Here is a 15,120-nt window from a genome sequence, read left to right as displayed (position 1 = left end):
AAAGTTTAATTTAAAAGCTATTGTTTGTAATTATGACTTACCATACTCCTAACTCATGTCTAATCGCATCATAGTTTCCTCTTCCCCAATTGAATATCCTCCCATTCTGCCTAATCCTCTCCTTCTCCATAGCTGTGTAGAATGTGAGGCAGTTATGGTCACTATCACCAAAATGCTCTCCCACCACAAGATCTGATACCTGCCCCGGCTCGTTTCCGAGCACCAAGTCTAGAATGGCCTCTTCCCTCGTCGGCCTGTCAACGTACTGCGTTAGGAAACCCTCCTGAACACACCTTACAAAAACAGCTCCATTCAAATCTTCTGCTCGAAGGAGGTTCCAATCAATATTAGGAAAGTTAAAGTCACCCATTACAACAACCCTACTGCGTGCACACTTTTCCAAAATCTGTCGACCTATGCTTTCTTCAATCTCCCTGCTGCTATTGGGGGGCCTGTAGTAAACCCCTAACGAGGTGACTACTCCCTTGCTGTTCCTAATTTCCACCCATACTGACTCAGTAGGCAGATCTTCCTCGACAAAGGAAGCTTCTGTAGCTGTGATACCCTCTCTGATTAGTAGTGCTACACCCCCTCCTCTTTTTCCCCCCCTCCCTATTCTTTTTAAATGTTCTAAACCCTGGAAGATCCAGCAACCATTCCTGCCCATGAGAAACCCATGTCTCTGTTATGGCCACAACATCATAGCACCAGGTACTGATCCATGCTCTAAGTTCATCACTTTTCTTGCAAAGATCTTTGCATCCTCGCTCTCCACTGGAGTCATACCTGAGGACTGGAGAGAGGCAAATGTAATTCCTCTCTTCAAGAAAGGAAATAGGGAAATCCCCGGCAATTATAGACCGGTACGTCTCACGTCTGTCGTCTGCAAGGTGTTAGAAAGGATTCTGAGGGATAAGATTTATGACCATCTGGAAGAGCATGGCTTGATCAAATACAGTCAACACGGCTTTGTGAGGGGTAGGTCATGCCTTACAAACCTTATCGAGTTTTTTGAGGATGTGACTAGAAAGGTTGATGAGGGTCGAGCTGTGGATGTGGTGTATATGGACTTCAGTAAGGCATTTGATAAGGTTCCCCATGGTAGGCTCATTCAGAAGGTCAGGAGGAATGGGATACAGGGGAACTTAGCTGCTTGGATACAGAATTGGCTGGCCAACAGAAGACAGCGAGTGGTAGTAGAAGGAAAATATTCTGCCTGGAAGTCAGTGGTGAGTGGAGTTCCACAGGGCTCTGTCCTTGGGCCTCTACTGTTTGTAATTTTTATTAATGACTTGGACGAGGGGATTGAAGGATGGGTCAGCAAGTTTGCAGACGACACAAAGGTCGGAGGTGTCGTTGACAGTGTAGAGGGCTGTTGTAGGCTGCAGCGGGACATTGACAGGATGCAGAGATGGGCTGAGAGGTGGCAGATGGAGTTCAACCTGGATAAATGCGAGGTGATGCATTTTGGAAGGTCGAATTTGAAAGCTGAGTACAGGATTAAGGATAGGATTCTTGGCAGCGTGGAGGAACAGAGGGATCTTGGTGTGCAGATACATAGATCCCTTAAAATGGCCACCCAAGTGGACAGGGTTGTTAAGAAAGCATATGGTGTTTTGGCTTTCATTAACAGGGGGATTGAGTTTAAGAGTCGTGAGATCTTGTTGCAGCTCTATAAAACTTTGGTTAGACCGCACTTGGAATACTGCGTCCAGTTCTGGGCGCCCTATTATAGGAAAGATGTGGATGCTTTGGAGAGGGTTCAGAGGAGGTTTACCAGGATGCTGCCTGGACTGGAGGGCTTATCTTATGAAGAGAAGTTGACTGAGCTCGGTCTCTTTTCATTGGAGAAAAGGAGGAGGAGAGGGGACCTAATTGAGGTATACAAGATAATGAGAGGCATAGATAGAGTTGATAGCCAGAGACTATTTCCCAGGGCAGAAATGGCTAGCACGAGGGGTCATAGTTTTAAGCTGGTTGGTGGAAAGTATAGAGGGGATGTCAGAGGCAGGTTCTTTACGCAGAGAGTTGTGAGAGCATGGAATGCGTTGCCAGCAGCAGTTGTGGAAGCAAGGTCATTGGGGTCATTTAAGAGACTGCTGGACATGTCTATGGTCACAGAAATTTGAGGGTGCATACATGAGGATCAATGGTCGGCACAACATTGTGGGCTGAAGGGCCTGTTCTGTGCTGTACTGTTCTATGTTCTATGTTCTATGTTCTTAAAAGGATACTGGAACCAAAACAGTCAAACCCAAACTTTTTTTTCCAAGTTAGTCTGTATCTGTAAAATAAGTGCCGCAACTTTGCACCACTCGATACATTTAAACCGTCCACTGGGCTTCAGGATGCCTTTTCTCAGGAAGCTTTTGGAGAAAATTTTTGGCCGCTGCTTTCAGATTTTGTGATTATTTGTACTTTCCAGTTTATGCAAATATATGCAAATCACAGTGCCGTTGGCCTCACTATTAGTTTACAGCAAAATCCAACCCATTAGTTTTCACAGGCTTTAAGCAGTTGTTCCCCTCAAAACTGATGGAATTCTCAATTAATTAAGACAGTGCTTTCTGTCTTGATTTGGAAATTAGAATAAGTGTATTAAAAGGAGGTTTGTTGTCACCTGAGTAGAGCCATTTAGAAACTGTCTTGGAGATTGTGGGGGGTGAAATTTGAGGACAAGTCACTTGTGACCAGTCTGGGGCATTATATTACCTTTGCAGTTTTATATGATGGCAGTAAGTGGATAGCTGCATTTTATGTTGGCTAATGACTGAGTACAGATCACGTAGCCTTGTATATGAGTGCAGCAGAATCTGCTATTTTCCTCCTTATCAGAATAGCTGTTCCAATCCATCAGCCATGTATTGAAGGTTTTTCTGCACATGGAATGTGAATTGTGTTGATTCTGAAAATGCCCTTTTGTAAAGTGTCACTGTAACACAAAATCAATGAGCTTTACTAATAATTTCACCTTACTGGATAGTGACTTCTTAGAAATAAAAATACTCCATAGTGTTAGATAACCAGGAATAAGATACATGACTGCAACTCACTTGTCCCAAGGGCGATGTGCAGAGAAACAGTCTTTGTGAATGTTTGGAGCAAAAGCATTTGCATTTATCTCCAGCCGAATGAATTCAGACGTTTCTGAAAATGACTCAGATACAATAAATAACAGCAAAACACAGTGATTGTTCTTTGGAAGGCAATTATAGCAGATATTTAAAACACTTAACATCTTCATAAACAACCATGTAAGTTAACTTGCTTCTGTTATTTAAAGTGTTGCTGTGGGGTAGGTGGTTTTTGGTTAATTAGTATGTGACTTTAATCTCCAACCAGACAAATGGAATATATGCCCCATGTCACAAAATTGAGGAAACACTATCAGTAGAGTTATTTAATCCATGTCTCTGGGATGTCACTCATAACCATCTTGAAAGGAAAGAACTAAGGCAAACTGATCTCGATTGAAGTTTAGCCCTTACTTCAGATGTGACCTTTCACTCATAATACCTATTTTCTAAATAGTGCTGATGCAGAAGTGCCGGTGTTGGACTGGGGTGGACAACGTTCGAAATCACACGACACCAGGTTATGGTCCAACAGTTTTATTTGAAATCACAAGCTTTCATAGCACTGCTCCTTTGTCGGGTGCATTGATGAAAGAGCAATGCTCTGAAACCTTGTAATTTCAAATGAATCCGTTGGACTATAACCTGGTGTGGTGTGACTTCTGGCTATATAGTACTGATTTATACCCACAAAGTGTTCCTGCTTCTGCATATTCTCCATTAATGCCTGCTGCAACAGCACGTGTGTGTACACTGGGGAAGGATGAGGTGGAAGTTACCTCCATTTCACCCCTGTTGGATCACCCGACGTATTTACCTGATCGCTACCTAAAACTCTTGAGCCAGCACTTTCAAGAGAGGAGAGCGGAAATGTGACCAATGGGCAAATTCAAAGTAAAATCTATTTATACTTTACATATGCATTTGGGAGGTGGTTGAAACAAGTGGTTGAGCAGAATTAGAGGTGATGTGTTATTCATATAAAAGACATTATAACAAGAAAAGAAATGGAAACAATTGCTTATTTTCTCATGGAAACCACCAGTTCAAGACCAAAACTGAAAAACTGTGAATACTGTAAACCAGAAACAAAAACAGAAATTGCGGAAAAGCTCAGCAGGTCTGGCAGCATCTGTGGAGGGAAATCAGAGTTAATGCTTCAGGTCAATTGACCCTTCCTCAGAACCGGAAACATTAACTCTGATCTCGCTCCACACGTGCTGCCAATCGTGTTGAGCTTTCCTAGAAATTTTTGTTTTAGTTCAAGATCCAAGCATCGACCCCTCAAATATCAATTTTATTATCAGGTTGATAAAGGAACTGAGCTCAGTGATGTAAGTTACCTGTCGAGTCCCTGTATCCTAGTTTTGAGCAGAAAAGAGTATGAGAGATATATTGAAGACTTTGGATTCTGTTGTGCCATCAGGCTGTGATAAATAGAAGTTTTGGCCCAAATTTTCAGATCTCCAGATTGACTAAAAGCAGACATATGACAAAAAACAAGTGTCAGGACCCAGTGGAAGTTTTGACACACAGACATGTATGGGAATTACCCAGGATGTTTAATTGCTCCTTTCTGAATCAGTTCCCCACTATCTGGACCCACTGCAAATGTTTTAGAGTCTCTGAATAAGAGACTCCCAGCTTGTCCCCACCTCCCTAACCTGTTCTTCCTCTCACCTATCCCCTCCTCCCGCCTCATTCCACACCTCCATTTCCCACCTACCAACCTCATCCCGCCTCCTTGACCTGTCCTTCCTCCCCGGACTGACCTATCCCCTCCCTACCTATACTCTCCTCTCCACCTCTCTTCTCCTCTATCCATCTTCGGTCTGCCTCCCCCTCTCTCCCTACTTATTTCAGAACACCCTCCCCATCCCCCTCTCTGTATCTGGGTAGTTCCTCAACTGACCGCCCAATCTCACTTCCCCTGCCATCCCGCCGACAACTTCATTAAGCCTCCTTTTCTGATTCAACTACTGTGCATACCCATCTGACTAATCTGGAGCACTGACCTGTTCAACCCCTGACCACGTGCTTACCACCCTTCACTCAATCCAACAACCCCTGCAACCTCACTGCTTCAATCTCACCCAACTACCACTCCCTTGGCCTGACCTGACCACATTCTGACCTAATCACCCTGCACTTCCCATCCAAACCTAACTGACTTCATCACCAATCAGGCCCAAATGCCCCCATTCATTTATCCAACCATTCTCTCTTCCATTCACTGACTCACACTCAAAGACTAGAGCTCTTGAGATAGAAAATAGCAGCTAGTGTCGTAAAAAGGAAATGTGTCCTCCCCTCCCTCAACTCTACTCCATTCCAATTAAGTTTCCAAGGAGAGATTGTGTTGCACATCTCTTCAAATACTCAGCAGTCTTGAGATAGAAGGGTCTTTGTGTGCAGCATCTTGTACTCAGCATTTTATGTTGACTCTAATTCAGGGCTAATGTTGTAAAGAGTGTAAGTTAAATATTCTGGAATCAAATATCACCATTCAGTTAGGAACAATTAATCTTTAATGAAGAAATGAGCACCCAGCAATTAACGGACAGAGCTATGTAACAAGATTTCGTGTTTTTAAACAAAAACAAACTCTATTGTCTGTTAAAAAAATTGAGCAAAGTAAGCGCTATTAACATGGAAAATTTTTAAGCTCATTCACTTTTCCTGGGAGCAACTTAGTATTGCAGCTAATTGCCAAGAGACAAAATATCATTCACGTCTTGCCGTTAAATTTTTGTGAAGTGACCTTCCAATTTCTTCCCCAACCTCATGACTCTAGATTTCACAGGTCCAGTACATTAAACATTAGAAAATATTCCTTGGTATAACTTGAAAAGAAGTTTGTAGTGGCATATTGCACCGTGGAAGTATTCACAGTAAAATCATAGAATCACTACAGTGTAAGTTTGACCCCTTGAGTCCATTACTGACTCTCTGAAGAGCACCCTGCCCAGACCCAACACCACCAACCCCATCCCTGTAACCTTGCATTTTCCAAGGCTAAACTACCTACCCTGCACTTTCCGAACACTGTGGATGATTTAGCACAGCTGATCCACCTAACCTGCATATCTTTGGGCTGTGGGAGGAAACCAGACCATCCAGAGGGAAGCCATGCAGACACTGGGAGAATGTGCATGTGCAGCTCCACACAGTTGTCTGAGGCTGGAAATGAGCCTAGGTCCCTGGGGCAGTGAGGCAGCATGCTGATCACTTAGCCACCGTGGTGCCTATTCCTTCAAGTGTAGATCTGGTTTTACCCTTTGATTTCCAAGCAGCTACAAACTAAACAGGGCCTGAAGCTGGCCCAGTCGCTTAGCTGCTATTCCAAGCATTAGAGATAGTAGGAACTGCCGATGCTGGAGAATCTGAGATAACAAGGTGTGGAGCTGGATGAACACAAGCTGAGATAATAAAGTGTGAAGCTGGATGAACACAGCAGGCCAAGCAGCATCTGAGGAGCACAAAAGCTGACGTTTCGGGCCTAGACCCTTCATCAGAGAGGGGGATGGGGAGAGGGTTCTGGAATAAATAGGGAGAGAGGGGGAGGCGGGGTGTGAGGGATGTGTTGCGGGAGACGCGGTCAAGGGCGTTCTCGACCACTGTGGGGGGAAAGTGGCAGTCCTTGAAGAACTTGGACATCTGGGATGTGCGGGAGTGGAATGCCTCATCCTGGGAGCAGATGCGGTGGAGGCGGAGGAAATGGGAATAGGGGATGGAACCCCGCCACAACCGCCTGAAGAGGATCCCCCTCGTTTTCACACACCACCCCACCAACCTCCGGATACAACGCATCATCCTCTGACACTTCCGCCATCTACAATCCGACCCCACCACCCAAGACATTTTTCCATCCCCACCCTTGTCTGCCTTCCGGAGAGACCACTCTCTCCGTGACTCCCTTGTTCGCTCCACACTGCCCTCCAACCCCACCACACCTGGCACCTTCCCCTGCAACCGCAGGAAGTGCTGCACTTGCCCCCACACCTCCTTCTTCACCCCCATCCCAGGACCCAAGGTGACTTTCCATATTAAGCAGAGGTTCACTTGCACATCTGCCAATGTGGTATACTGTATCCATTGTACCCGGTGTGGCTTCCTCTACATTGGGGAAACCAAGCAGAGGCTTGGGGACCACTTTGCAGAACACCTCCACTCGGTTTGCAATAAACAACTGCACCTCCCAGTCGCAAACCATTTCAACTCCCCCCTCCCATTCTCTAGATGACATGTCCATCATGGGCCTCCTGCAGTGCCACAATGATGCCACCCGAAGGTTGCAGGAACAGCAACTCATATTCCGCTTGGGAACCCTGCAGCCCAATGGTATCATTGTGGACTTCACCAGCTTCAAAATCTCCCCTTCCCTCACTGAATCCCAAAACCAGCCCAGCCTGTCTCTGCCTCCCTAACCTGTTCTTCCTCTCACCCATCCTTTCCTCCCACCCCAAGCCGCACCTCCATTTCCTACCTACTAACCTCATCCCACCTCCTTGACCTGTCCGTCTTCCCTGGACTGACCTATCCCCTCCCTACCTCCCCACCTATACTCTCCTCTCCACCTATCTTCTTTTCTCTCCATCTTCTGTCTGCCTCCCCCTCTCTCCCTATTTATTCCAGATCCCTCACCCCATCCCCCTCTCTGATGAAGGGTCTAGGCCCGAAACGTCAGCTTTTGTGCCCCTGAGATGCTGCTTGGCCTGCTGTGTTCATCCAGCTTCACACTTTATTATCTTGGATTCTCCAGCATCTGCAGTTCCCATTATCTCTGAACACAAGCTGATGTTTCCGGTCTGTAGAAGGGTCCAGACCCGAAATGTCAGCATTCCTGCTACTCTGATGCCACTTGGCCTGCTGTGTTCAACCAGCTGTACATCTTGTTTTCCAAGCATTAGCCTTTTTTGCCTGTTGGCTATGCCCCAACAACAGCATTCAAAGTGATAACTTCAAAACAAGGTATCTCACTAAGTTCCATTCATCTCCATGGGGATGTGTCATACCCACCTGTTTCCAGGTAAAAATGTAAATGAACTACCTTTCAATTCTAAAGCTTTCCTTTATTGTAGAAAACTTCGTGAATAATTTATCCTTGTGTAATTGCAAACATCGTGCCTCCAATTTGTAGGTAAGAAAATCTACCTACTTTATAAGAGCTTACTTTACCAGCTCTTAAACATTTTAAGTGAATATAACCAAACCTTTTAAATACAATGAACACCAAGCTTGTTTTACTTGCATTTATGTCAAGGTTTCTTTTATCAATGTTTCAATCAAATGCTGTTTCTCTGCCAGTAACCTTTTAACTTCTAACCTGAAGGTTATGTTCCTCAGCTCCAGTTACATTCTGAAGCATATAAATTGTGAACTGTGTATTCTGCACAAAAGTACAATCTATTGTAATAACGACTCAGTTTTGGTTTAGTTTTTGCATCAACAGATCTGACGTACGGCATGAATTGCACAAATTGATAGTTTTCTTTCATTCACTCATGGGACATGGGTGTCACCAGCTGGACAGCATTTGTTGCCTGCCCTTGAGAAGGTGTAAAAGATATACACTGCTGCTACTAAGCATCAGTGGTGGATGTAGTGTAAGCTTGAGGGTAAAGTGCAATCAAGCAGACTCCTTTTGTCCTGGGTGGTGTCAAACTTCTTGAATGTTGTTGGAGCTGCACCCATCTAGGCAAGTTGTGAGTATTCCATCACACTCCTTGTCTCTTGTCGAAGGTGGCCAGGCTTATGGGGAATAAGGAGGTGAGTAACTTGCTGCGGTATTCCTAGCCTCTGACCAGCACTTGTAGCCACTGTTTTCATGTGGTGAGCCCAGTTGATGTTCTGGTCAATGGTAACCCCAAAGACGTTGATAGTGATGGTAATACCATTGAATGTCAAGAGGCGTGGCTAGTTGATCTCTTATTGGAGGTGGTCATCCCCTAGTATATAGCTTTACATTATATGAAGACTGGGATCATATGAGGGGAATCATGCCAGTTCTGCAGGGTAATTAAGCAATTGCTTAGTGATGGACAATAAATTTACGCGACTATTTATTGTGGAAATATGGTTATGTATTGAAGGAAGAGCTCTTCAGGAAGTGAACATCCAGTGCAGTCCTTTAAAAAAGTACATTTGATGAAGCCTTCCTCATAAAGTTTTATTTTCATTGGATGACCATGTGGATTTGCTTTGCAACCTCACTAATTGTGTGGTGAAACAGATTGAGTTAAAATTAGAAAAGAATAAACAGGTTTAATTCCTAGTTTTTTTGACCAGTATAACCTAGATTGTGCTCATTGAAGAGACGTTCCATATAGCATTCTAAAAAATGAAGAGCTGACTGTGGTTGTGTGCATGTAAAAGGGTAATACAGCTCCTGGTGCATAGCACATAATATACACTTGATTTCAACTTCCTTGGTAATAATCAGCTGCAGGTTATTTCTGCATAACTTTACATTGATTGATATCAAAATGATTAGTCATTATTAGGTACTTTGGATGATGGAGTGCACTGACAAACTGGTGTCTGGTCTCGCAATCTTTCCAATCACAAATTACAAATTAACCCTTCCTCCCCATTCCCCCCCCCCCCCCCCCCCCATACCTCTAAACGAAATTAAAATATTGCACAATACTGAGGAATTGCTTCAAAATGTATTCTAATATGGACTTTGAAAGGCTATATAATACTTTGAAGGTGTCACTGCCACTGATAAAGACAATCCATCTGAACCATTTTTTTTAAAACCTCATGAAAGAATTTATGGTGTGGCAAAGAGAAAATTGATGTATTATTCATTTAACTCCAGCTACGGTCTGTAGGATTATAAAAACCACATCCCGATCTTGAATATGTATAATTCCATGCATCCTCAGTGAGCCAGCTTCCAGGATCATGAGGTGGTCACATGCTGACATTTCTGCACTATCCCCCAAAGAAAGGACAGCAATGCCTTTTAATAGGAGGATGCTGTACTACTTCCACTTCAGACAACTCTATCAGTAATTCAGCACAGTGATGAGGCTACATTAAACACGAGAACAGTGAAAGTGCATATGTATATTTATCTACATCAAATAAACAAACATGCCACCGTGATGCCCGCAAAACAATTTCATCCTCCTTTGCCTGCCACTACATCCAGTCACAGGGCATATACCCACAGCTGGGTGGAGGGTAGGGAGCCTGCTGACCATGGAGATTTTGAAGACCTTGGCTGGTTTCCTCCATCCTAGAAGAGCCAGGCTGAAGGGAATAGGCAATGGCTCACAGGCAGAGAGGAAATAGAGTGGCAGGGCAATTCTGCAGTGGCTGAGTTGAAACCAGGGGTGCCTGTCAGTTGCTGCTGATCCCTGTGGATACCTGCTTGAACCTCTCTGTCATGTTAAGAAAGGACATCTGGAGTGAGGTTGAAGTATGTCACACCCACTTGCTTTGTCAATAATGCTGAGGGCCCATGACCAAAGCAATGGAATGTAGTTCAAGTTTATAACTGGCAATGGAAGAGTGTTCTGCTGGACCTGAATCTCCAAGGAGTCCACCATGCTTTCCCTGGAATTAGCCAAGCCCTCGTATGATGGAGCCACCACAGTGCACAGAAGATGACTGGACTTATCTATTTCCTCAGTCTAGTGATGGTTTTCTATTTCCCTGCCTGATGTTCCCTCCTGTTTTTACAGGTTGAGCATATCACTTTCACCAGAACATTGAGGCACAGCTTCTGTGCAGCCACCAGAAGTCTATAGAGTATCAGAAACTTCGGGTGTTTCGTCCTCCACTGGCTATGGACATATATCCCTGATGTGCTGATCAAATCGATTTCCTTAATCTCCTATGAGGATTCACCAAGGTGAATCTGTATGGTGGTAATGGTTCCATGTAGTGCCACGGGCTTCATCCTCGCAACTCCTCTTTTCTCTTTCATTTTGTACCTGTGGAAGAGAAGGGAAAGAAATAGCTGGTGGAGATGTACAGCCCCTTATACAGGCAAAGTGAGTAGCAGTTGCAGACCAGACATTAATATTGCCCCCTGGCTTCTGCCATTCCAATCCTTCCATCAGCACAGGACCAGTCTTGTCCCTCACCCACCAGCTGGATTGCACCTTCCTCAAACACAGTGAGGATGCTGCGAGTGGGAGGGTCATTGTTGGCCTGGGTCCTCCACCTCCGGTTGTGCGTCAGCTTGTCATTTTGTGAGGGGAAGAGGAGGATTGAGTGTGATGGGAATGAGCACTTGATGAGCATTACCCAGTGAGTAGGAAGCACAGTGGCTGGGAAGAGTTTGAAACTGGGATCATGTTGTGGGTGTGGGCTCTTCAGTGCACATTATGCATGTGATGATGAAATCATTATGCCTGTTGGACATTCCTGTATGGTGGCAGTGTTGCACTGAGTCATGGTCCTGAATATGACGTAGCAGTGATGACACTCAACTAAGTGGAGTGCAGGATGTCATTCATTCGCTCTCCTGCACTTGATCCACTGCCTGTCTAGCAACTGACCTCCTGTTATACTTCAGTCTGAGTTTAATGGAAGGGCTTATTTTGTCCTTCAGAAGGGAAGAGGACCATCTTTCTGTCCCAGATGGTCTGAGGCATTGTTAAACCACAAACCATCTTAAGAGGCTTAGCAGCTATCTCAAGGTTAGGGAAGGGAGTTGGTGGTGGTGGGGAACGATGTTGGAGATACAACTACTGTGTGCTCTGGAATAGTTGGTTTAAATATCTATGGTGGATGGGTGAGAATCTCTGTCCACCATTCCCACACGATTCATCATTTAACACCCCGTCATACTGGCTCACCAGCGAACTGAGCTGCAGAGTGGATATTCGCTCCAGAAATCCCACCATGGGCTATGCCAAACATGATGAGTTCTAAAAGACTCATCATCGTAACTTAAACCCCACATGAAAAATCACAGCCTCTTCTTTCAGCATGATCATTTCAATTATGATTCAATTATGATGATTTTTTTTGTAGATGGGAAAGATCCTCTTGTCAGATAGGATCATTTCAGTTGCGAAAATAATTGAAAACAAGTTCTGTATGTTATCTTAGGACATGTTACCAGAGGTTGGTCTAGATGTTAGAGCAGTGGAGGTTGCAAATTATTGGAACTCAACTGTTCCTGCTGCTGTTTGATAGGTTGAAGATGGTAGAAAAGACCTAAATCGTTAACTCTTTCTGAACAAGGTGAAACTGCTTTGTGTTATGTAGCTACCTTGGACTCTCAATTACTGACAGGTATCATTATTCTTGATAAGCTGTGGAATGCAGAAATTAGTTTTTACAATTCTATTTAGCATTAATAAGTTTTGCTACAGTAAATGGTGCAATGTGTAATTTTTGTACAATAAAAGAAACTTACAGGAGTGTTACAGCAACAAACGTTTAGCAGTCAGGTTGAGCAGGATATAGAACACCATTTGATATCATCATCAGGCCTCATTAAATTTAATTGAATCAAAAAAAGATAAAGAACATACGAAATCTGAAATGTTTCAAGTGAACCAAACTGAAATTTGATGCGAATCCGAAAAGAGCAAATTCTTCCTTAAACAGAATTTCAATTATGTTAACTGTATCTTTGACCCCAGGACAGATATCCAAATTTCCTACATTTAGAAATTAGAGCTAGAGCAGTGAATATTGATGGCACCTAAAGAACCAGTGGGAAAAGGTTACCAAGCCCAGTAATTTTGTGGATTTGAGTTCATGTTCTCCATTAAAATAAAATAATGACTGAATTTTAAGACTTGCTAACAGTGCAAATGCGTGATATGACCAAGGATGTAAATTATTTTCCTTCCCCCTGCTTTTCCCTCCCTCCTCCTCTCACATTATAAAGACTGTTATGTTTCTAACACTCTTAACTACCTGACCTATATGACATTGGTGTTCTTGATTAAGTTCAGCTGCCCTTCTTGGTATTTAGGGATATAGTTTAAGTGCATATTATTTTTCTGAAACAGTTTGAAAAACGGTGATTGATAGTAATAAAAGTGTCTGTTATTGGAGACTGTCAATGAAAGTGTATTCCTCCAAGTAAGTAATTTACATCTGGTAATATACTAATTGGATTTTTAGACTCTGTGCTCTGAAAATTCAATGCAGAAAATCATTGTTGCTTTTAGTTTTGGATCTTCTCCAATTACAGTTACAAGTTAAACAGGTCAAAAACCAGCTTGTTTTTATTTGGTACAGTTATCAATGTGAATTGTACTCTAACACTTACTAGAAATGTAACATGAAGTTAAAAAGCTATCTAAAGAATTGGTAACAATGATTAGCCTCTGCTGGTTGTAAAGCACTATAAGCTGGAAGTTGTGGGGTTTATGTTCACACTTACAAAGGGCCACAGTGAGTGCCCAATCTCAGTCATGAGGAGATACTAGCCAAAGACTTGATGACCAAGGATGGTAAAACAATTTACCAAATTTAGTGCTATCTTTATCTTTGCTGCTGTGGTGATTGTAGCTGTGCTGTTTCTGAACACAGAATAGAGAAACTATTTGCTCTTATCATAAAGAAGGGACACGATCATTTCAAACATGTGATGACAGAAAACAAATTTAGGCTCCTTTGTTTTAATCATATAGTGTAGAATTTGCTAATGTCACAGAAATGTTCTCACGCTTGCTCTTTGCCTCGTTCTAGCATCTGCCTGTGAATTTGCTGATATCGTGGAGTTGTTGTTAAATTCTGGTGCTGATCCCACCATCCAGGATGCGGAAGGATGCCTCCCTGAAGAGGTGACTGACTCCAAGGACATCTCACAGATGTTGCGACAGTATGCTGCATCCAAAGGCTAATCCCAGGCCTGATGCCTGACTCCAAATGGAAACTACAGAAACAATGATGTATTGTAACATATTTCATGGTGATTGCTACATTATAACATGCAATAATTAAACAGTCATTCACAAAGCTGTGTTTTCTACTTTGTTCCTGTGAAGAATTTTTTTGCCAAAATAACGTGCACTTGAGATTAAATACAGTGGCCTTTAATGAACAGCAACTTGAAAATAATTTTGAACAATTTACATGGTAAAAATGAGACATTTTAATTCCATTCACCACCTTAAAGTTCGGAGTGTGAAGCTATTATAAGAATGGAATGGCTTCCCATGCCTTTTGAGGTCATGCCTGAATGTATCAGAAGTAAAAAGAGCACATTGGAGAAGTTCAGGTCTGATAGCAGTTGTGGGGAGAGAATCAGTTGAGTCCAGTATGCATGTTCTTTGGAACTTCACAAATGTCTGAAGAAGGCTTATGTTGAACTTAAAATGTAGACTGTATTCCAAATTCTGCCAGACCAGCTGAGTTTCTCCATCACTTTGTTTTTATTTCAGAACTCCAATATCTACAGTATTTTGCTGTCACTTGATTCGATCAGTTGTTTCTTTTCCCCTATTGAACCCAACCTCCCAGGAATTTGCATGATATTTACATAGCTGCATCAAAATTCTGCACATCTTCACAAAGCAGTAGTGCTTCTCCTATGTAGAGAAGGCTGTGTATTCCAAACAAATTTGTACACACTTGTGGCACCTTAAGACAATTGCATTTTCAACCTGTTATCTTCACTATTGGTGAATGGTCACTTGGACGTTATTACCAGAATCGGGGCAAAAAGCATAATTAAAGCATATCTTTTTGCATCATCTGAGATTGGCTTATTGTGTTGCAAGACTGTCATCAATTTCTCCCCCTCTCTCTAACTCTGTCTTTGCCCACATCCCAGGAAAAATGTGAAAACATTATGACTACTGAGTTATTCATTACAAGTCAAAATGCAGAACTGAAATATATGAGTAAAAGCTCTTGGATTTAAGAATCCTTTTCAGCCACTTGGAATCTGGCCAACCACTTCATTTCTGTGACAGGTGATCCAAGTGATCCTTCCAACAAGACAGTCAGTAGAATCTTTTCCCACAGCTCAAAATTAACAATGAAGTTTCTTGTATCATTAACTGCACAGATTAGACGTAACGTTGTAATCAGTGCAGTAACCCAATTGACTTAAGCAGAT

General features: G+C 42.9%; 1 protein-coding gene across 2 annotated transcripts in view; it reads left to right on the top strand.

The window, feature by feature from the left end:
• LOC125456665 (acyl-CoA-binding domain-containing protein 6-like) overlaps nt 1–14,015 on the top strand; it is a 190,556-nt gene extending 176,541 nt beyond the window's left edge. For both annotated transcript variants that reach the window (XM_048540016.2, XM_048540018.2), the window contains exon 8: nt 13,746–14,015. In XM_048540016.2, the coding sequence (XP_048395973.1) occupies nt 13,746–13,900 (155 nt within the window). In that variant the 3' untranslated portion in view covers nt 13,901–14,015. The remainder of the gene's footprint in view (nt 1–13,745) is intronic.
• The last annotated feature ends 1,105 nt before the right edge of the window (nt 14,016–15,120 follow it).

Source organism: Stegostoma tigrinum, chromosome 8, assembly GCF_030684315.1.
Source record: "Stegostoma tigrinum isolate sSteTig4 chromosome 8, sSteTig4.hap1, whole genome shotgun sequence".
Taxonomy (NCBI): domain Eukaryota; kingdom Metazoa; phylum Chordata; class Chondrichthyes; order Orectolobiformes; family Stegostomatidae; genus Stegostoma; species Stegostoma tigrinum.
The sequence above is the reverse complement of the archived record's forward strand: the minus strand, read 5'-3'. Positions and strand labels throughout refer to the sequence as shown.